A 23,966-nucleotide genomic window follows, 5' to 3' on the forward strand; every position below is an offset into this window, starting at 1 on the left:
ACTTTGATTGACGTAAAGCTGAGCGAATCACATCACTGGATATTCTCTGTAACGTTTCCTTGATCACAGGGTCAACAATATGGCGCTGCCCATGATTTATCAAGAATGTTTCGCCTGCTGTTTCATATATCTTTCTTTTAAATGCTTTCTAAAGTTATTACAGTGAACAAACAACAGCAACATCTGTTCCGGGAATATCGTTCCTTCTCTACTGTATTTCTAGTTGTCTTCCAAACCTAAAGGATCACTATACCTGTAGTGACAGTGTGTGTTGAGTGCAGCTGCTCCCTCTGACAGCGGCAGAAGCAGCACCATGTCTGGGTCAAACGTCTGGAGTCGTAGCCGGGAAAGAATAAGACGTTTCCCGGAGCTTTTTGCGCAATGTGCAGGAGAGGTGAGGACTGAAAAAGATGGTGGTGGATGTGACCATGTATCTTATCATATTCGAGCAGAAGACATTATTCTCGCAAACCTACCTTCTTCGGAATAGTTCCCACCAAAATGAAAATTCAGTCATGATCTACTCACCCTCATGTCAGTCGAAACTCCATTGACGTTGGTCGGACCACCAAACACACAGTATGTTAGCTATGGTTTCATCTCAGCCTTCTCCCAAACTATTGAAGTAAATGGGACCGTCTTTTTACAGCTCCATGACACTTAAATTTCTCCAAACAGTTCATGCAGCATAATCCAAGAGTTTTGTAGCCAAAAGATTGTGGATCCAAAAGCCCAACATTTACCTAATTGTCTCCTATATTTTCATCACTGACAATGCTCATAATGAGGAGATAATGAGGTAAATATTGGACTTTTGGACCCACAGTGCAATTGTTTGTCTACAAAACACTTCGATTACGCTGCACGAGCTGTTTGGAGAATTTCTGTTTTGGACATTTCTGCTGTTTTTGAAGCTGTTAAAAATGGCTCTGTTAACTTAAATCATTTGGGAGAAGGCTGAGACAGAACAGGGGCTAACATACTGTGTTTGGGGTGAGTAGATAATGACTGAATTTTCATTTTAGGGTGAACTATTTCTTTAAATGGAAAAAGTCGCCAGGGTGCAACGTGGAAAAAATTGTGATTTAGTCTTTTTTTTTCTCTGCCTAATGTCAACCCTGTGTGATTCAGGCAGCAGCTTACGGGAAGTGTGTGTCAGCTACAACCACAAGCAGACAGGAGCTGAGGAAGGACCTGTGTGCCAAGGAGTTTGAGGCACTGAAGACCTGCTTTGCAAATGCGGTGAGTGTCAAAACCACAATCCCTTAATTGACCTAATAATGCTGACAGATGGTTATATCAAATTTGAAAACTCTTCCTTTCTTTCTTACAGGCCAAGAAAGGAGTAAAGTGAATGGAGTCCTTCCTGGATGTGTTTATTCCATGTGGTGTTTCCAGTCTTCACAGTATGAAAGGGGTAAATTCAACTGACCTGCCCCGGGAATCAACATCTAGTGCTGTGAGAGAAGACACTGGCAGGTCTTGAGTGATGCTTGAAGCAAACTCTCCAAGTCTCAATGACAAGAGCACTTTCACGACTTGCTGCTGTGACTGAACTGAATGTGTATGGTGGGTTGGATCTACGAAGAATGAAAAATCAGCTGACACTTTTTCATGCCATACAACAAAATCAGACTACCCACTATTGCAGTGAGGCAAAGTTATCAGTTTTTCTTCTAGTATTCCCGTGTCTTGTAATATACAAGTGAAACAGCAACAGACAATTATGTAACAACAATTATGTACAAATGTGAATAAAATTACAAGATATTGTTTGTCACTATTGTCTGAACACAGGCAATCATGGGTGTAATCCGCAGGTTAAGGTTTTGTCATGTTTTATTTCTTATTAGCAAAATGTTCAAAAATACAATGCACTTGGAAAAAAGTCAGAAAAATAGCCTCTTGTATAAAGCAAAGATCCAACATCTGTTGAAGTGCTAATTGATAGGGGAATCTGAGGAAAACAAAATTGTCAGAAAAGTTACTTGAATTACTGAGACACTACAAACATGATCAGTATTTTCTTCCATTATTCATCCTAACACACTTTACAAAACTTTTTTTTTCTCTGACCAATTGTATTGTTTCACAGTAAATCAAGAGAGGCACAGTGGAAGCAAAAAGGACCACAAATCAAACAAGAACTACCACATTTCCTTTTCATAAAACATTACTGCTGCAGCATATGGATTGGAAGGCACTGACAAATCAACAAAGTTAACAAGAGATACTGAATAATGAATCCGGATCATCTGGATCGAGCTGCTTCATATTCTACAGTTTACAAAACATAAGGCTACACAGCAGTACCTCGTAGCTTCGGCTTTGAACTGAATTCTTTTCAAAAACGAATTTGAAAGATAAAGGAATACGATTGGACACAATACTGAAATGGACTGAACCCACATTAAGTCCTCTATATGAGGAATGTAAATTCAAAGAAACCGTGAGAGCGACTGCTCACTATTCAACATTTCAGAAACATTTACAGTATTTACACGTCGAAGTAACAGATAATCACACACAAACTGACCGGGAAGGATCAAAACAAAATCAGTACAGAAAGAAAAAAATAAAACGCACACATTAATCCCTACACAAAAACAGACTACGTCACTGGAGAATAACAAAGGAATTAAAGTGACTCAAATACAGCCATTGGATATTTGCCCTCTGAAAAACACTCTTACAGTATGGTCTTTGCATAGATTTATATACATTTCAGCAGTGACCCATACAAAACTTTCACCTTTCACCTTTAAAAATAAGTTAATATTTACATAAAAATAGCTCTTCAATAAAGACTTTGGATTATTTGCAGAGTGATATACAATATCAAAGCAAAAACAAAATATTTGCCAAGCTACTACAATCCTCTTGACCCACTGAAGGAGCGATCAGTAAAGCAGCTTTTGGTTTGTTAGCAAAAGCAACAGAATGACAAGAGAGAGACACCGAATGTTTAATAAATTCCCTGCAGCCACTTCACAGCTCACTCAGTCAGCTTCTGAATATGACTGAAATGTTCCTGCTCATCCAAACCACCTCTGAAGGCAAGTGAGATGTAAGGCGAAGGGCTTCTGGTCCACAGTATTAGTAGGTTCTGCAGGTAGGTGGTGAGTGTGTGTTCACCGGTGACATGAATTTGTTTGTCCTATTGAATGAGAAAGTTGTGTGTGTGATGTATGCGTTACACCTCTTCCTCCGCCTCTGAGGCCTGTTTAATCTGCCGCGAGTGCACCATTGCCCCCGCCAGTAACTGTCCCTCCAGGGCCGCGTGCAAGTCTGAGCCGCCCAGCTCCAGCAAGGGCTCCAGCCCAGGCATCCCCCTGGACGCCCCGGCCTCCTCGGGGAGCCCTCCGGGTCCCAGCGCCCTGCGCCGCCGCCTCAGATCTGTGTCTCCCTGGTCCCTGACCTTCTCCTGGGACCCCTGGGGCTGAGCCTCGGCTTTGATGGCCCCGTCTTCCGGGTCTTCTCCGGGGTCGGCCTGAGCGGCGGCTTTCTCTTTGAGGTCTCGCCCTCCTTTCTTCAAAGGCTCGTCGTCGTCTTCCCCAGCCGCCCGCGCGGCCTCCGCGGCCTTTTTGGCTTCTATGGCTCGCTCCAGCTGGGCCACTCTCTCCCTCGTCTTCTCCAGCTCCTTCTCTTTCTTCACCCTCTCCTCGTTGTCTGCTTTCTGCATCTCCTGACGGACTTTCTCTTCTGCTCGCTCTTTCTCAGCTTTCTCTTTGGCCGCTCTCTTCTGTACTAGTTTCTCTTTTTCTGCTCTCTCTTTCTCCAAATCCTCTTCTCTGGCCAGCTTCTCCCTCTTCTCCCGTTCTTTTTCCACTCTTGCCTGCACCTCTTTCTCTATCCTCTCTTTCTCAATCCTATCCAGCCGTTCTTTTTCCAATCTTGCCTGCACCTCTTTCTCTATCCTCTCTTTCTCAATCCTATCCAGCCGTTCTTTTTCCAATCTTGCTTGCACTTCTTTCTCTATCCTCTCTTTGTCTGCTTTCTCCTTCTCAACCCTATCCAACCGTTCTTTTTCTAATCTTGCCTGCACCTCTTTCTCTATCTTATCTTTCTCTATTTTTTCCTTCTCAAGCCTCTCTCTCTCCATTGTCTCCTTCTCTCTATCTAGGTGTCTCCCTCCATCTTTGGGGAGGGCTGCCTGATCATTCTGTGGTATGGGCTGACCGTCATCTGGTCTTTTTTGTCCCAGTGGAACTCCCCTCGCCCCCAGCTCCCTCTCTTTATGGGACTCTACTGCAGGTACCGCTGCTCCCCCTGCTACTACAACCGGGTTAACCTGGTTGTCTTCCTTGTAAGCCACTGGAGCCGCTACTTTAGGGGCCCCAGCCTCAGCACCCTTATCCCCAGCCTGAGCTTGATTCTGGGGCACAACGTGAGGCTCAGCTCCTCCAGCCTGTGGAGCTCCAGCCGGTTCCTTGGGCTGCTTGGGGTCGGAGGCCTGGGCGGAGTCTTTGGGCTTCGCTGCTCCCCCCTCCTCCTGGATGCCTTTCTCTCCCTCGCCAGGCTGTTTCTGGTGGATCTCTTTGTGTTGCTCTTCTATGACAGCCAGTAGTTTCTCCTGCTGGTCAAGAAGTCTCTTCTGTTGCTCCTGCTGCTCCTTGATCACCTGCAGCAGCACCGCATGGTCAATCTGGCCCTCTACATAGAGACAGAGACGCAAAGTCAAAAACAAAAACATGCAGAAGTAGCTCACTGACAGCCAAACTGCCTCTGAGAACTTTGCATTAGCTAAGTGGATTAGCATAGCAAGATGCTAGGGGATCTGTAAGAAACTTATTAGGTTAATGTGGGGCCGGTCTCTAGGCTAGTGGAGAGGGGAAGGGTATTATACAATGCAGGTTTCCAAGACACAGATTAAGCCAGGAGTACATTTCAGAGATTAAATTTCAACGGTCAGGATTCCACTATGGTTTAGTGTTGTCCTTCCAGGAAACCGGTTTATTCAAATGCACAAACGGGTGTAACATAAAACATAAACTAAGGATGGGCAACAAGAGCTGTACACACACACAAACTACATTAGAGGGCAGGGTGAGTGGGTGGATTGGTGGGGGGTGAAATAATTAGGGATACAGTAAAAGCACCGGTGACTAATTGCTATAATCTTTATCTATAAACTTACTACTAATACTTTACTGACCCAGTGAATGTGAATTACAGAAGATTAGAGAGACAGACCAAGGCAAAGAGAAAAAGAGGCGAGAGGGGATTCATACCTGCAACCAGCTTTTTAATCACTGTGATAGGAGTCCGGCAGAGAAACAGAGAAAAGGGGGTAAAAAAAAAAAAGGACAGGGAGAGAGAGGCAAAAGTAAACAACAGAAAGAGAAAGTCAACAAAGGCCAAAAAGACCGCTGAAGTGTATCAAGCCAAGTCAAGAAGTAAGAGAAAGAAATACATCTGAACATCCCTCCTGTGTTTCACTCCATTTGTACCATCAAAAATAGGTAGAAGTTTTGGCACAATAAGCAAAAACATAACACAAAGACGATATCACTTGAGATAAAAGATAAGCAAAGTGAGACAAGGAAAGAGAGAGGGGCATAAAATAGCATGCTGCAGACCACAGCAAAATCCTTTTCATTCTATTACAATATTGTAATGTAAGTGTTTTTTCATTTCCTTTTTTGTCTAACCCACTTTCCCTCAACCTGCCTCGTCTACCTCTCCTTCAGTCAGTGATTTCCTACAATTCCCAGAATGCCCTTCGACAACCCCCAGAGAACAGATGTGAACATGTTGCATTCAGCTCTGGGTTATATGTGTAGGTGGAGAGAGCAACAGCGATGGTGTAGTGAGAGAGAGTGGGGAGAGAACAATGCAGCGGTGTGTTGGGCCTGGTTGTCGAAGAGGGTGTTGTGTTTCACATGCTATAAGCAACAGATCCACAAAGACGTAAGCTGTGGCTGCATTGCATTCTGGTCTATTGAGGCTACTGTGGGTGGAGAAATTGGTCTCTCTGCCTCTTCTACGATGGATTTCTCCCTGTATGACTGTTGAACGTCGGTGCAAAATGGCGGCTCTAGAAAGAAGCCCTCGCTCTTTGATTCTGAAGGACTGACACCAAAACCTGATGTTTACTGTTGAGGTTTTAGATCGCAGAAAAATGCCCTGCTATCAAACTCCATTGTAGCTGTGACATGACATCAGGTTGTCTAAATAAGATAAATAAGAAAAATACATCCCCAAGCAACAAAATTGGCCCAGAAATAGAAATTGTTTTAGGGCGAATTTTTTCTTTAACATGATAGTCAACTGGATTCTTCCCCTTTTACACAGCATGTCACTGATTTGACAGCTGCTGAGTAAAAGGACCTGAAATCCCAAGCCTACTCCCCTTCACTTAAAAGTATTCTACTCCATCTGCTGCCTTACCGTCCATCTTTTCGTCCGCTCCATCTTTGTTGTCTGCAGCTGGAGCCCCGTCTGCAGCAGCATGGTGTTCTCCTTCAGGAGGTGGAGCTGAAGGATCACCAAATATCACAAAGTCAAACCTATTAGAATGCTTTCAATGCAGGTACAGCACAGGACTCTAGAGTCTGCTATTTTTTATTGCTGTCTTTTCACTGAGCTGGTCTCCTAATTAGTTATACAGGCATAGTGACAAATACTCACGTTTCCCCGCAGCCTCTGGGGCTTTGCCCACATTATCCACCTGTGCTGCCGCCGCCGCCGCAGCCTGATCAGCCACCGCAGCTGCATTCCCAGCAGGGAGATCTTTCACAGGATCCAGTTTCTCCGCTTCCTTTAGCGGGGGAACTTCCTGCTTTTTGCCTGCCCCCGCCCCCGGCTTCTCCAGCACCTCATTGGGCTTGACTTCACCTCCACCCACATCCGCTTCCTCTTTCTTCACAACCGCCACTGCAGGCTTCTGTTTATCCTCAACCTTCTCCTCTTTTTTGTCCTTTACTTGCTCCCCTTTGGGCTCTTCCTTTCCTTCTTCTCCGCCTGCATGAGGAACAGCTTGTTTCTTATCCTCCTCCAGCTCTGCATTGTTCTTTCTCGTGTCTATCTTGACCTCGTCGTGAGGGATGGGCGGTTCGTGGCGATGGGCCTCCCCCTCTGGCACCGCGACACCTGGGGAAACAGACAAGACGTCACCCATTCTACACGGTTCAACCACTGGCTGTGAAGCTTTCCAACCCCCATTCCATACAGCGAAAACTAGACTTTGTCAAAGTCTGCAAGGTCAGTAAAACTGCTGTTAGACAAAAGTTCATATTAACTGGTACAAAGGGTGGTTAGGATTATCCCAGAAAACCTGACCCCTCCTCCCCAGATGTCCCATGGCATCTGGAGTCATGAGGTTGCCCCACAAAAGTGGCTTTACCCCCTTGTTTTGGTTCTAGGTTTAAAATTTTATATAAGTTCCACTTTAGATTCCACCCCTGGTTCAGTTTCCATACCAGCGTCAGGACGGTCCAGCTGCACCTCCTCCTCTTTCTTCCTCTCAGGCAGTTCCACTGGCCCCTTAATCTGGGGGGGCTCCGCCGGGTCCCTCTCCACGGGTTGCACCACCTCCACGACGGGGAGTTTAGGTTTTTCCATCTCCGCTGGCTTGTCTATACACAGACACACAAACCATGGCCTATTATAACATACTTTGAATGGGTTTCATGGAGTGCTACTGTATATCACTTACATTAATATGTAATATCTCAGTAGCCCAATACTGCTGCTGACTAGCTTTTTACTTGCCTTTTCCACATTTTTTTCCACAGACTTAGCCTATGCAGTCAGTCAGAAAGATGTAAGACATATTACTGCAATTAAATTAAGAGACCATAAATATGACACCTCATCTATCCCAGGTTTTTCTCTTCTGAGAAAAGTAATGTTACTGTAATTCATTAGCACCAACACTGGCCCTGATATTTAATTGGATTTTCTCACCCAACTTAAGTGCTGGCATTAAAATACACTGACACTCAGGAATATCACACACTCACTCTATGCACTGTTTATATTTAGCTGCTATTAATTTCATACGGTCTAGTTGTTTTTGTGAGCATATCCACTAGATGGCAGCAAACACTCTGACAATGGCGAAAGGCGGACACACAATAGGTACAATATGAGAGAGAGAGAGAGAGAGAGTGAGAGAGTGAGAGAGAGAGAGAGAGATGTATCCACTTGATTGCCCAAATTAAAACTAAAACTGACATAAACAGGAAACAGGTGTGGAGGTGGACCCATGTGGGTTTCAGCTGGAGCAAAGATGGAAAGGAAAAATGCAGTAAAATGGAAACAGGGTTAAGACAGAAAGAAAGAGACAGAAAGGCAGAAGAGAGATTTTTTTTTGTGTCAGGGAACAGGTTAGAAAAAGAAGCAAACGGGGAAAGGAGAGGAAGTGAAACTGGAGGGTGAGGCTGTCCTTTGGTCTGGAGAGTTGTGAAGCTCCTTCTCATTTTCATCATCCCTCTCTTCCTCCCTCTCTCCCTCCATGCCTCTCCTGTTTCAGCCTAAACGGGAGAACACCGACTCTCAGGTTTCCTCTCCGCCTCATCTCCATTTGTTTCCTCTGCACCCCTGCACCCTCCCCAATCCCCAAGCCCATATCACCCCCTTCCCTTTATGCAGTCAGAGCTCGCAGGCATTTTATAGCTGCCACAGGAGATATGGGGGGGAAGATGGGGAGGTAGACAATGTATTTTGGGGGGGGTAGGTGGGGGTGGCAGGAGAAATGAACAGAGGTAGAGGGGATGGGGGGGGGGGGGGGGGGGGGGGGGGTGAGAAATTGCTGGAGTTTGAAGGGCATCACTCTCGCTCCATCAATGTCAAGCACTCAGCGCTGCTCTTAGATATTATCAAGAGGTTATCTCCTAGCCCTGCCTGTCTGTCTATCACTCACTCACTCACCCAGAGTCTTTTCCTCTGCCTTTTCTTCTCAGAGAGATGAAACAAACCCTTTCTTTCGCTTTGTGCTTTTCTTTTATTCTGTTTCATTCTCTTTACGTTGGTCTTTAAGGACGCTGCGGTCCAAGTCTTCAAAAATACAACAAGCAATAAAGATGTCTCTCCTGCCACCGGTGTCTGCATATAATTTTATGCGGCATTGCTGTCCACTTTCAGATGCTGCAGACACCTCTGGCTTCAGCCCTTTGAGGTAAATGTTCCCATGCCTCATTAGCAAACCACTTTCGTCTACAGTCCATCAAGTGGATAACTGATCGGCAGCCATTAGCGCATGTCATGACGGTCTTTACCGTGTATCTCATGGAGGTCCGGTACCAGCAGCAGGTTGCTCTTGTCAGGGGCAGGCGGAGGCGGGGCTTGGACTTTGGGGGCGGGGCTACTGGCCGAAATTGACAGGGTGGTGAAGGTGCTGATCAGCAGGATGCCCAGACCCACCCACAGCACCAGCTACGGGCGAGAGGAGAGAGAGGGGTACAGGTAAGAAATGGTGCATAAACTTCTACTTCCAGGCAGCAAATGATGCGCTTGGACAAGTGGAAATGTTGTCTGTGTCACCTGAGCGATGAGGCCGTTCTTCTGGATCTTTCTGTAGATGAGAGCAGGGCATATGAAGCAGATCATACTGCCCATGGTGGCTCCAGTCAGACCCAGAATGGTTTCCACTGAGAGAGAAAAGGAGAGAGAAAGAGAAAGAGAAAGAGAAAGAGAGAGAGAGAGAGAGAGAGAGAGAGAGAGAGAGAGAGAGAGAGAGAGAGAGAGAGAGGCAGGAAAATTCACAAGGATTATCTTGTGGTCCTGTATAGCTCAGTGAGCAGAGGCACCAACACTGCCAGGGGTCAGAGGTTTGATTCCCACTGGGGCCACCGGCGCATATCTCTTCAGCTGGAAAACTCAAAACAACACCCCAAATCTGCGCAGCTCCATTCATACCTGCCTCTGCCATTCATACCCGCCACCAGCTCCGCCCCCCCGCCCCAGGCTCCAGGCTCCAGGCCATGGCTCCAAGCTCCTGGCAGCAGCGAGCCCCAGCCCCACCCCTGTCTCTGTGGACCTGGCTGGCTGGGCGCTGGGCCCAGGGCCCATCCTTCATCCAGAGGACGGAGGCCATATTGTCTCCCTCAGATTTAGTGTCCATTCTCCCCAGGGGCCCTACCTCCCTTCTCCTCACTCTATTAGTCTGATTAGATACACAAAGAGCCAGCCAAACACACTGTGTGAGTGCGTGTGTGTGTGTGTGTGTGTGTCCACCCAATCAAAACTTTAACAAACAGCCACCATATAAAAGGATGAATAAAACATATAAACTAACCCCAACCTTCACATCTCCATCATTCTGGAGCTGTTCGTGAGAGGGACAGAGAGAGAGAGGAAGAACCTGACGGAAGGAGCCAATATGGGTGTGTACATGGATGTGTGTGTGTGTGTGTGTGTGTGTGTGTGTGTGTGTGTGTGTGAGTCTGGGAGAATAATAGCCCTATCTTCCCGTCTGCCCGTCTAAAAGGAGATAAAAGTTAGGGCCCTGATTTAAGGACTGTGTTAGAGTGTGACAGTCACTGAGTCGTAAAGTCATATTCACACACGTCGTAAAGCTCCCCGGCTACTCCGCCTACATAAAAGAACACATGCACCTTAAAGACCTCCAGTCAGCCAGCTACACACACACACACACACACACACACACAATCTCAATCCATTCAATCCACGCACGATTGTTCACGCACACAGAATGTACCGTTGGGGATGAGAATGCCTCCCAGCATGGTGCCAAATACGATGCAGAGGGTGATCATCTTGAAGCGCAGAGGAGGCATGTACCCCCCGGCAGCAAACGTCCCATCCTTCTGCTGTGTGGGAGAAAGAGAGAGATGGAAAGAGAGAGAGAGAGAGAGAGAGAGACAGAGAGAAAATGTAGCAACATTACCCAGATAAGAAGGTGACCTCAGGGAAATGATTCAGCAGTTTCCAGTATGATTGCCGACCGCAATAAGGGCACACAAAGACATTTCTGGTGTTACTGCGGGTGTGACAGACTATAAACGCTACATATGGATGAGGGAGTGTCTTCAAACATATGGGAAGTGTGTGCGGTATGTGTGCTCACCTGCTGTTCGAAAAGCATGGTGTTGATGGCCTGGCGGCAGGGCAGGATCATCATGGGGAATCCCACGGCCACGGACATCATGAAGCCCACCCGGATCATCTCCGTCACCAGGTTGGACGGGAAGTTCATCAGCACGTTGCCCGCGATGTTCTCCGTGAAGCTGACGTAGCCGAAGAAGCCCACCTGGGGGGGGGGAGGAGCGAGGAGGAGAGAAGGGACAGCAGAAAGTAATGTGGGAGAGAAATGAGCAAGAAGAGGAGGAGAAGGAGGGAGGAATGAATATGAAGAGAGGAACCGAGAATTGGACAGAGGTTCCTCATCGTTTCCCAAATGACATTGGTGTGCACGTGCATAATGCTTCTGCTGTCCGATGAAAACATAACCGTTTCCAAAAATCGACTTTAAAATTGAATTTACAAAGACAACTATATATTTTTTTAAACCGCAAAAAGCAGTTCAATTTGGTTTCATGGGACCTTGAAACGTTTTTCACCACATTAAGGATATTAAACTTTCAATTCAAATATCAAAATGAAAACAGGGTGTCTGCAAGTGTGTTTTTCTTTTTTGTTAGAATGAAATATAAGACCAAATTAATTTCACCACTGATATAAAATTTTTTTAAAATAAATGTAAAAATACACACTTTAGTGCTTTCAGTGTGTGGGTCTGGGTGACTGGTCTGATTTCTCACGAGAAAAACAGCGGCCCAAGAAACCGCAACATTTTTAAGACCTTTAAAACTACGCTGAAGACTGCATTTAACAGCATTCAATGACCTTTGAGGCCTTTTAGACATTTTAACACTTTTCAGGACCTGCAGACACTCTGGAATAACACAATATAAAAATCGCGAGGTTTCCGCGTGACAGCAGCAATAGTGACAAATGCCATCGCCGTGAATGAACGGTGGAAGTGCGTCTCCACTCACAGTGATGTAGAAGGTGGTGACCACGTTGAGGGACGAGGTGAAGATGGTGCTCATGCGTTTGACGGACGGCTCGTCCAGGCTGTCGTAGGTCGGCAGCACCTGCCTGTGAGAGACAAGCAGCCCCACAACAACACACTCTGCATGCCACATCAGACGGCACCACACTGGGAGGCTTATTGTGCATTCATGTGCTGCCGGGACATTCGGACACACGACTTTCACATCACGAAGTACCACTCAGAACGTCCTGAGTCTGGCTCTGATATCTGGGAAATTGGTGTTCTAGATCAGTGGTTCTCAACGTGGGGTCCGGGGTCCTTGAGGGGGTCCCCCAGCAAATTGATGAATTGTTAAACTTCACCATTATTTAATTTACAAGACGTTGACACAATTAGAAAATGCAGAAGAATGACTATTTTGATCATAGTTTCACTGTTATCTCTCTACCTACAATACAGATAGTCATGGAATTCTGGACAAAATCATATCTAACAATAAAAATATTCTCAGATTTGGGTCCGAGAGACAAAATGTCATCAAATGGGGGGTCCGTGGCCCTAATGTGGACTAAATTAGGGGTCCTTGATATAAAAAAAAGGTTGAGAATCACTGTTCTAGACGATGCACGAATTGGCCGAGTTGTGACATTGCTGCCAAAATGGCTGACAACATGGAATTAAAATGACAGTCCAGATAACTGCTTACTTTAAACTTGATAAATCACCTTATGCTTCTCTTTTCCTCCTCATTTCCATGCAGGTACTGGTAACAGCGCTGCAGATTTTTTAGTTTTTAAATTAGGAGGCAGACATAAATCAGAGGCTTCAGAACCTCCGTGTTTGTTTTTATATCCTACCGAAAAGCACGTGAATGCTCAAGTCGGGTGTCACAGTTAGGAGAAAAATACATCCAATGCAACATTACTACATTATTCAGCATGGAATAAAACATGAAAACTCTAACATGAGCTCTGCTTTGTAATCTCAAATTAATAATTAGGGATTGCTTCATATATATATTGGAGACAAATGAAAAAAAAAGATCAGGAATGTTTTGCATTTTTTTTTATAACAGCACAAAAAGCAGATGATTTTCAAAAATGGCAGTAGATGGAAACAATGTCATGGCAGTGGGGGTGTGTCAGAAGTGTTTGTGTTTGTGTGTGTGTACAGTATGCGTGCGTGTGTGTGTGTGACACAGAGTGGGTGACAGTAGCCAAGGCCGACTGAGGTTGAGACTGAGACTGAGTTGGTGGGCGTTATCTTTCACCGGTCTCCCTGTCTGTCTGCCTGTCTGTCTGTCTGTCTGTAAACCCACGTGTCTGTCTCCCTGCCTTCCTGGGGTGTCTGTCATATTCTGCACTGTACTATAAGAGAGGGTTGGGGGGGGGAGGGGGCATCGGCACATTAACCAGCGAATTTACAGGCCTTATATATTACAGCTAGTGCCTGGCAGGTTTTAGAGCATTATAAACTTTCCTGGCAGAGTCTTTGTGCTCTCCTTCCCTCTCTCTCTCTCTCTCTCTCTCTCTCTCTCTTATATGTATGTGAGAGGGAGAAAGAGAAAGAGATAGAGAGAGAGAACAAGCGAGAGAGAGAGAGAGTAAGAGACCATTACTCTCTCTGCCTCCCCTTCTCTCTTTCCCTGTCTCACTTTCACACACACTAGTTTTATGAGCGAGCACTGTCCCATGGTGCTATTCTTTGACGCTTGTTTAATCTGCGAACCAGTAAATCTCATGGCCAAGGTTAAATAAAACGGCATATTGTAAGCAGGGAGCTAAAAGATCTAACACTCACTCAATAGTCCTAACTCAGAACCCGATGTGTTTTTATTTGCTTTACGCCGCTCTTAAATGGAGGAAATATGACAGAGAATGCCTTTAAAGCGCATTGAGGATGTTTGTGTGTATCTGTGTGTGTGTGTGTTGGGCTGTATTGTAGATAATACCATTAACTTGGCTTCTAACGCATGTTGACAGTAGCATCACAGAGGGACATTTTCATCGCACATGTTTTTTCTTATGTCCCTCTATTACAGGCTAACTGCTCTTCACTGTTCAAACGGTTCAGCCAAAAAACAACGGGGCCAGCCCTCGTCCCACCATAATGGTGATGTTAAGTAATGCTTTAACTGAAAGTAAACACATTTCATGAATGTAATAAAAATCCAATGTGCTGAGAGCTGTTTAATCAGCCTGTGAATACATCAGTGTGTGTCTGTAAGATGGCGGCTGTCCAATGTGTTGATTAGTGGTTTGGCTTAAGCTGCCTGCCGCCTAACGGAGCGCTTGCCTCGCTCTGCCTGACCACAGGCCAAGAAATCACCCTGCCAAATATCACTCAGCACTGCTAGTGGGAACCAAGCACAACACACACACACACATAAACACACACAAGCATGCAAAACGCGCGCACATGCACACATTTCTTCCTCTTCGAGCGCGCACACACACACCTCTCTCGCTGACAAACACGCCTACCATACCGTAATGTCGTGTTGCTTTCGTGTGATTACAATAATTAAAGTCTCGTTTCAGTCTCAGCGCCACAGTCACCCACTCCTGACACCTACCTCACTCACACACACACACACACACACACACACACACACACACATACACACACCCCCATATACCACCACCCAACCATCTGGCCCCTAATGACCTCCCATAACACTCTTTACATGCTTCCCCAACACCACATTCCAATCAAAGATAAGACTTCGTATACCCAGATCCCATTAGGCCTTCACACCCTCCAAAACCCCAAACGTTACCCTTCACCCCATCGACCCACCACCAACCCACAGCAGGCACTAGGGCGTGGAGGACAGGACAGCAGAGGCAGCGACAGAGCATGCAGATGGGTGAAAATGGAAGAATGAATGAAAAAAGTGATGAGGGAAGTCCTGATTAGGCTGAGGAGTGGAAATATTGCCACGCGTTCTTTGCAATCACTGTGGGGGAAAGTTAATGGAATGCAATGATAGGCATGAAAAGCCTCTTACTATCTGCCAAAAAAAAAAATTCTGCTCTTAATGTAGAAGTTTGTCACACTAGCTGGGTTTCCATCCAAGTATTTTTTTTTTTTTGAAAATTATGATGTATCAAATTAAAAATGCTGAATGGAAACAGCAAAACAATGTCACAAAAAAAGCTTTTATGCTCATTTTAAGTGGAAAGGGTTTTGGCGATGAAGACATTATGCGACAAATTGTAATGGAAACGCATTTGTGGAATAAATAATGACGAAGGCTTGGCATGACTGGTTCAGTTTCACTGCACAATAGTCCAAAGTGGTTTTGGACATCCTGAAATATCTGTCCACCACAACCTCCCAGAAATGTCATACCGCTCTCCCTCCCATGTATAAGTCTTCTTCATGGTTGCATGGCCATTAGTTGGTGCCACACAATATTGCCAAGTGCCTTCCTTTGTTTTCGTCTTTGGATGAAAGCATGCAATATGGCCAACGTTAGCTGATACTTAAGAACAATAACAACCTGCCCAAAACTAATCAATTCTTGAAAGGCTATTTCCATTTTCCCTGCACCTAATTTGCATTTCATTTTTTGCGACATTTCAAAAGTTTGCGTAAAATTCACTTGACAGTTGGATGGAAACACAGCTTTCCAATAAGAAACCTCTGCTTGCCCTGACTGCCAAACTGAGTTTTATTCTTATCATGTCTGATAAAAGAAAACAATTTCTTGGACGACAAGCGGTTGAGATCTCACGACAACATGAAGAGGTTAATTACAGAGACAGCGTACCTAACGGCGGCACAGAGATGGATGAGCTGAATGTTTAGGTGAACAGCTGTGAAAAGCACAACAGCAAAAATAAGCAGCCTCCCTTTGCAACCAGGACTCCTTTAACACCACCACCCCCCCTCCCTCTCTCCACCACACATCTGTCCGTCTCCCTTTACATCACGAACCCACCCCAAACCCTCCACGGTGTCTTAAAGGAATAATGCAGGTATTCATGCACCGATTGTGACGTTTGCTAAATTTCTACATGCAGCAATGAAAGATTCAATTCACTGTGCCACTGCAGGAGTTAGAGAGTGGAAAGTGAAAGGCCACGTTTCAGCATCTACCCACCACATGATTTTTAGGGCTACAGTCAGATTTTCCCTATACTGGATCTATGAGCTTCCAACTTAGGATTCTTTATAGAGTCTTGTTTGACATTAGCTTCATTATATGGTCCTGTGCGGGTGGAGGGGCGGGAGGAGTACTTACGACTGACAGGCGAAGGCCATCCCACAGATGGGGAGGCAGCGAAACACGCCCTCCCAGCGCACCAAACTGACCCGCCCCAGCCACCAGCCACTGAGCAGCCCGTGTTTGAACGAGGACAGCACCATCTGAGGGGAGGGAGGGGGGGAGGGAGGGGAGTTACGGACCAAACCAAACGAAGACAACTGGGGGGGGAGGAGCACGGAGAAGAGGTGGGGGGGGGGGGGAGTGGGCGCCCGTGCTGAGGGCTGGCGGACAGATAATGAAAGTAATGAATGAGGTAGAGGAGAGAAAACCAGAGAAAATGACAGGGGGGGGAAACAATACAGAGACATGACAGGAAACCCCATACTGAACAAAAACCTGCCACGGCTAAAAAGGAGAAGTAATGAACCTGAAGGTGATAGATGATAAACAGAAGTGAAATAAAAATCACAGGCATATGAAAAGTGAACGTAACATTTCCCGTCTCTTGCCACTTCCATTCCCCGATCCCGAAGGGATGCAGAAAGCTCCGTAACCCTGCAGCCTCCCACACCCAGACCCGGGCCACTCATCCTGGGTATGGGGCACAGATGGGTGGTGGTGGGGGGTGGTGGGGGGTCAGCTGGACAGTAAGGGCAAGCAGAGCCAACAAACATGACACCATGACACTTTCTCTTGACTGTATTACACCCCTCTGCCTTAATGCTACTGCCACTGAAGACACACACACGCACACACACACACACACAGCTGAAATGGCTCAGATCAAACCTGAATTAAAGTGATGTTTAACTTTAACTGGTAGGATCTTGGGTTGTGTAGCCTCCTGGCCATTATATATAACCCCAAATGAAGAAAATAGTATTTGTACGAATAATCGTAAAGAGGCGGAAAAAAAACTGGGAGACAGGACTTTGACAAAGCAGATTCTGCCAACATATAAAAATAAATATACTATTTTCTTTGCTCCAGCGGTAGAAATTCCTTCCTCCTCCGACCGGATTTTGGTGTTGCACTTGCTCAAACTGAAAGGTTTAATAAACATAAAGAAAGCGATTCACCTAACCACAATTCATGACAGGACTAGTTTTTTTTAGATATTGTCAGACTCGGCTTTGTTCGCATTCCTTTGTGTGCTAGTGAAGTGTGATTTGAAGTGTGATTTTGCAACCTGTTCTGCCATATAATGGCAGAAAAAATAGAGAGAAAAAAACACAATTCACCAATCGTCTCTACGGGAGCAACAGATAACAGAATTTGGGATTTTGGGGTTGTATCATGTCCAGGAAGCTACACAACCCTAGGTTCTAGTAAAGTTTAACATCGCTTTAAAGGTGAAAAATGGGAATGAGTGAGAGGACTGGGAGGAAGGCTCAGGTGGGTGGGGGTGACTGGGTGGCGGGGTGGGGGGGTGAGGAGCTGAAAGTCGCAGGGGAAAAACACTGGGCTCCCTTTAGCTCCAAAAACCGGTACCTTCCGCACCCCCTCCCCCCACTGCCCTTACTGGGGTGTTATTTTGGGGGCGGTTTCCGTGGTTTACTTACGGGTGACAGCAGAAGGTTGTGGCGATAATGGGCAGGCACTGAATGACGCCCTTGAGCCGCCACAGGTGAACCCGCTCCAACCAGGAGCCCGAGACTATGCCGTAGCGCAGAGAGGACAACACTATCTACAGCACCGGCAGCAGGAACAACAGCAAGACACAGGAGGAGGAGCGGGAGTGGAGAGGAGGGGAGGGATCGGTGAGCGGGAACGAGGGAGAGCGGGACGACATGGAAGGTGGGAGAGGAACAAAACAGTGTGGGATGAGGGAAAGACGAAGACGAAGAGGGAATGCGGTGCGATGAGCAGAGGGGAAGAAGGAAAGGGAGGAGAAAAACGAAGGGTAGGATGAAAGGAGGGAGGGAAGGAGATACGTCACTGTTAGAGGGTTAGAGGTCTGGACCGGGCCGAGCCGGGCCTGGTACTAAAGCCAAACACACACCACACCGCTGCTCCAGGTTTTGGCCATGCTACGGGACTAGAAGTCAGATCACAGAGGTCGGTCAGAGAGATCGAACACTAACTAGCACCTCAAAGCCTGTGGAAACACGGCTACAGCACAAAGTCACACAACTGAACAAAAACTCTGCACATGCATATTTAACAATGAGGAGCAAGAAAATACTGTGTTGGTAAGGAACGGGAAGTTCTGTGCATTGAAGCAAATAAGGAACAGAGTTAACACGGACTGCATGATTACACTTAGCAAAAGAATATTCAAAAAACCTCACAGCAAAATAATACAATTTCAAGTTACAATGGAAGGCCAATAACATTAAGGCTGGGTAAGCTGCATTGCAGGCTAGAAGACCTGTTTGCAAGTATTCAGATGCGCTCTTTGGGGAAGAGGCAACAGCAAACAGGCTTTAGAGTCAAAAAAGTAAAACACGTAACATAAAAAATACAAAAATGTTTTTTAAAAAAAAGCCTATAAAAGCTTGACACTCCAAACAAAATCAAAATCCAAAATGCAGTGAGGAAAATTGCCCCCTATGACCAGGAAAATGTGAATGAAATGAAAATTGATCATCTCACCCTGGTAGATCTGCTCAGTCAACGCACACCAGTCCTGAATTTAATCCTCTATGTAGTAGGACTCGATGATTTTGACATTACCTAATCATTTTGCTAAATATTGTGATCTCTTTTTGCATTTTATATCTATACCTCGACTATTTCCAACTGCAGCAGGAACATTTCAATGAAATTACATCTTTCAATGTTGCTGAATTCTGATTATTAACTGTGCAAACTAAAATGATGACATACTGTACATACATGACTAACTGTGCTGCCCTACTATGTAGCCTAATAAAGCCTTTTTATCTTTTTTTCCACAGTGGACAGTCATGCCTCTTTGCGTGATGCAGGCTACTCAGTTCCAGAGCCTATGGTTGTCTATGTGGCGGCGGGCTCACCGTGAACATGAAGAGGGTGTAGAAGATGAGGGCCATGGCGGAGAAGGACTGGATGGAGGACATCATGTTCCTCTGCAGACTCAGAGGCAGCACGATGAACAGGGACACGGCAATCAGCAGCAGCACCCGAAAACTGCCAGTCACCTTTAGAGGATGGTGTGACACGATCATACAATGATAATACTAGTTCTCAACTTTACTTTACTCATAAGTATTTTCCAAAACAGTTAAAAAGTGCAATAAAAGTATTACTAACAATGAGGCAAAGGGGCAAATACAGAACAAAAAAACAGTGGCAAAGTAATAAACTAACAACAGGTAAAAGCAAGTTTATAAAAGTGTGTTTTTAAGAGGAAAGCAGCAGGCTGTAATGGAGAAGTAACTTATGACCAGATCATTTTAGTGTTAGAAAATGTTCTGAGTGATGCATATTCCAAAAGGCAAGATCTCAGACCTGTAAACCCAACAGCTGAGCGAAGAAATTCGAGCCCAGATCAGCGATGACAACGTAGAAGGCAATACAGGTTCCCAACATCAAACCTATCATACTGCAGGGATAAAGAGAGAGATGGGATAAAGAGAGAGATGGGATAAAGAGAGAGATGAAATTCACTAGATTACTTCTGGCAAGGGTTGCACAATTATACCCAAAATTATAGCTTTAATTATTGTGCTAGACCTTGTGATCACAAGCCTAAATCACGATTATTAGTCTCCATGATTTTGGGAACAAAACTATTTTATTTTACATTTGGGCTCTTATATCTACATCTTGACTATTTCAACTAAAACAGGTACTCTAAATGACAAGAACTGAATTTAATGTTTCAATACTGCAAAGTCTATGGTTATTCATTAAGAACATTTAAATCACAATATACACGTATACATGACTATCATGCAGCTCTACTTCATGCTCATGTTTTCTTACAGATTGATGTGTGCTTTGAATAAACAATGAAACTCACCTCGTCTCCACCAGTGTTTTGCCTGGTTTCCCATAAGCATGGAAGGCTGCAGAGAAACAGGTGATATCAGTGTGAACAACAACATTTGGACAAATAGACGGCAGCGTGGCGAGATAAAACTCCTCAAAATAGTCTCTTTGCTTTAATAGTACCTGGGATTGACCTGGCTTGAACTATTCTTATCTAGCTTTCATAGCACACTAGTTGCATCTAGAGGCACCCAGTCCAGCGTGTTCTAGTGTTACAGTACAGCAGCTTAAAGTGGAAATCGCCAAATTCTTTGTTTTGTCCTTGTTTTCTTTGTTGTTTTTATTTTGGTGATATCTTTGGTGCAAAGCGCACATCACTGTGGTGTTTCTGCACTGCACTTCCCAGAGATCACCTGTCAATCAAACAGTGTGGGCGGGACTGTGACGTCTTTTTCCTTGGATTTTCTGTTGATGAAGTTTGAGTTTCTGTAGGTGCCGCTCTTTTCTTTGTCTGTTCAGTCATGGTGGCTATCGCTGCTCATGCTAACTACCCAGTTCTTCTTCTGTTTATTCCCAACAAACCGCTGTTGCTGCTGCCGGAAATGTAAAACACATCACTTCCTGTGTGCCAGAGGACTTTTCCCAGGAACCAGGTGTTTGTGCACATGTGAAAACTTTAACGACCTGGATACAGGCTGCCTGAATCACTACTGTGTTATATCAACCAGCGATAGAAAGTAGCAAAACTGACAATCATTTACATGCAAATGTCACAGATTATTACTTTAAACTCACCCAATCCAGCATAGGTCCTACGTTTGGTGCTGCTGGCTGTGTGGACCAAGAACATGCAGGACTGGTGGGTCATCCATGAACAGAAGAACAACAAGATAGTCCCCAGTACTATCCCACACTGTGAGGAGAGAGAGAGGGAGAGGGAGAGAGGTATCCAATCAGATCCATAAACTTGTCCTAAAATCTGGTCATTTTCCTAAAATCTGGAGAATAGGTCTAATCACTACTATTTTGACATCAAAAATTATAGAGGCATCTGTGTTACGAGTAACACTGATAAAATCTTCTGCAGATAGCGGACACTTGATGCCGTGGCCAAGAGTCAAATCGGTTTCTTACCAAACTACAGTAAAACTGACCGTATTTAAACTTAAAAATTACTAATTATAAAATGAGTCCATCAAACAAAAAGGAAAAATAATTGCACCCGTCATAGATTTCATAGAAAAGCATTTGACTCAATCTGGCATGAAGGTCTATTCCATGACATTTTCCAAACTGCCATTGGGGGGAAAGTATGCAATATCATAAAATCTATGTATACTAATAATAAATGTAGTATTGCAGGGTTTCTACACATTTTCAATGGTAAAGGTCCATGCCTGTCAAGACCTTAATTTTTACAGTGCAAACTTCTCACCCATATTTCATACATCTAACTACATAAATTGATAATATTACCAGTCCACAGTCTGCCTCAAGGGCAGGCAATGTGCAATGTGATGGTGAGTGTCCAGACTTTTTCCAATATTCCTAGTTTTTTTTTGGTGTTTTTCCAGACTTTTCAAGACATGGGGATTTTCAAACAGATTTTACATACATTTCCATAATTGCCAGACCCTTGTGGGACCCCTGGTATTAAAATTGGAATAAAAATGACAAATGACCGATTTCTTCAGCCAAGGGCATGGTGTGTGACGGGCCAAACCAGTTCCACCTACCTGGGCTTGTTGATAAAAGCCTCAGGAAAAGTAAATACACGCACTTCATGATAAAGCATGCAGGGATTATCCATCTACAGGATATCCGTATTACAAATTCATTATTTTCCCCTAAGGAATATACACCCAAATTCATAATGAGAATAAAACCAGATGCATCTGTAATTGGCATGAAGAATATCAAAATTAAAACTTAAACCCGGCTATCCCTATGATTCTGTGGAAAGTAATTATAATACAGCAGAATCCCTTGTTTCAGTAAAAGACAATTACTTTACTTGGAGACCACGACTTGACAATTGAAAAAGGTTGTCATCAAAATTCATGGCAAGAAAGATGTGAATGTCGCTGTTCACAATGCAAGCAAAAATGACTCAAGAAAACATGCATACTATCCTAAATATCTCCCTATCAGAGATTCAGAGATGTGTATTCCCCTTCCAAGCCCTAACACAAAGAAAAGATGAAAACTGTATTAAGCAAGGAGACATCTGACGTTGCTGCAATTTTTGTATATTTACGTCATAATTCCCAGTATAAGAGTAACAAAGATAATATTGGTAAGACAAACAGAATACTGCTGCAATATTATCATGTAAGACTTAGTTTTACTGTATTTGTGTGTAATTATTTATTTTGATTCTGTTCCTTTTGTTAAAATATATCGGTAAGTACTGTATGAATATGTAACATGCATTTTGCATTTTGATTGAGGACAACATGCATACTTGTCATGCTAATAAAGCCAATCTCATTCTGTAGGGCGATGAAGGAGGAAAAAAATATTTTAGCAGGTGCATTTTGGGAATTCACTCAAGCCTGGAGAGAAAAAACAGTAAAGCGCAGAGTAAACAACCAAAAAATGAACATATGGTCTTTGGTATTTACATGCTGATATACACTACAGCACATGTGGCACATGACCCAGGAAGTAGGCTGGAATAGTTTACAGCCTATAGGTTCCTATTGAGGGTGCTGATCACATGATAATGACTGTAACTCTTTAAGTGCAACACCAAGCTCTTCAGTGTTTTGCTCAAGGGCACTTCAGCAGGGCAGACTTTGGCAGAAACAGGGGCTTGAAACAAGTCAACAGGTGTTATGCCAAAATGTGTTTCCACAAAATAAAATGTACTTCCCCTGTGTATCCTCCCCTTGATTTCGCATCAGGGAAGAAAATAACAGTTATTACAATTTTTGTGCATTGTTTTCAACGTTTAAAAAAAAATGGGATGGGAAGAATGAAAGCAGGCTAATGAAATTAACCAATGTAGTTGCCTCGCTTGTCGCAATGGACAAAAATACCGCTTGTTTGTGTTCATCTCAAACCACAAACCTCCACTGACTCTACAAAGGACTTGTCAGACTATAAATTAATCTACTAACTTCCCTCTCTAACTTCCTTGTACAGTGGCAAAATAACAACACACACCAAGCCAGGTGGAACCACATTTTCCGAGGATGCAAATTTGGTCACGACAGTTTGTGCATCCACACGCATGTGAAGACAACAGCGACACTGACTCACCTGTTTGAAGCAGAAGGGCATGGTCAGCACGCTCACTCCGACGATGCTGTTCACCACGTTCATGATCAGACCCCAGTTGGAAGCCGTCATCTTGAACCGTTATAGTTTTCAAACGTCAAATAACACGGAAATAAAGGGTGTAACTCTCTCGTCTTTAGCCTAAGGGTCACTGTTGACAGACGGTTTGAACACGACCGATTCCGGGTGTGTTTCTCCTCCGCCGATCAATGACGTGGCGCTCTGGGGAAACACAAAAACAAACCGTTTAACACTAGTTAGCACTCTTCTTCGTCGTTTTGTACAACAGTTACCAACCAAGCACCGATATACAACATATATATAATGTTTTAAAGTGAATACCAGCAGGTGTTAAGGTTAAAGCACTATCTATAGTTTCAAATACTGTGACATTTAACTGTTAACGTTGATCCAGAAACTCACCTTTCTTCTTCGACGCTGCGCCCTCCGCCTCGCCGTCCTGTTTATGTTATCATCGGTAAATTTGAGACTTTAAACACTCATTTACCCGCATGAAACTGCATGTTCGTGTCTGTAACGTAAATACTATAGCGACAACTCGATAAAATGTAATAACAAATCCGAGTCGATTTC

General features: G+C 44.5%; 2 protein-coding genes across 3 annotated transcripts; one reads left to right on the forward strand and one right to left on the reverse strand.

Moving 5' to 3' along the window:
- Positions 1-72: 72 nt before the first annotated feature.
- ndufaf8 (NADH:ubiquinone oxidoreductase complex assembly factor 8) lies at positions 73-1,794 on the forward strand. The gene is made up of 3 exons (XM_071926801.2): positions 73-394; positions 1,132-1,242; positions 1,334-1,794. The coding sequence occupies exons 1-3, from the start codon at positions 314-316 to the stop codon at positions 1,352-1,354; spliced, it is 213 nt and encodes a 70-aa protein (XP_071782902.1). The 5' UTR covers positions 73-313; the 3' UTR covers positions 1,355-1,794.
- Positions 1,795-2,092: 298 nt separating this feature from the next.
- Positions 2,093-23,966, reverse strand: slc38a10 (solute carrier family 38 member 10). Of its 2 annotated transcripts, XM_078290661.1 has the most exons (17): positions 23,796-23,966; positions 23,355-23,594; positions 20,886-21,003; positions 20,122-20,167; positions 19,608-19,701; positions 19,154-19,297; positions 17,738-17,862; positions 11,964-12,066; positions 11,033-11,215; positions 10,664-10,775; positions 9,487-9,593; positions 9,222-9,378; positions 7,422-7,577; positions 6,631-7,092; positions 6,391-6,477; positions 5,232-5,252; positions 2,093-4,653 (listed from the first exon to the last, which is right to left on the reverse strand). In XM_078290661.1, the coding sequence occupies exons 2-17, from the start codon at positions 23,442-23,444 to the stop codon at positions 3,194-3,196; spliced, it is 3,465 nt and encodes a 1,154-aa protein (XP_078146787.1). In that variant the 5' UTR covers positions 23,445-23,594; positions 23,796-23,966; the 3' UTR covers positions 2,093-3,193. The 2 variants fall into 2 exon arrangements, with proteins under 2 accessions (XP_078146787.1, XP_071782807.2); XM_071926706.2 differs by lacking the exon at positions 5,232-5,252.

This window comes from Centroberyx gerrardi, chromosome 20, assembly GCF_048128805.1.
Source record: "Centroberyx gerrardi isolate f3 chromosome 20, fCenGer3.hap1.cur.20231027, whole genome shotgun sequence".
Taxonomy (NCBI): Eukaryota; Metazoa; Chordata; class Actinopteri; order Beryciformes; family Berycidae; genus Centroberyx; species Centroberyx gerrardi.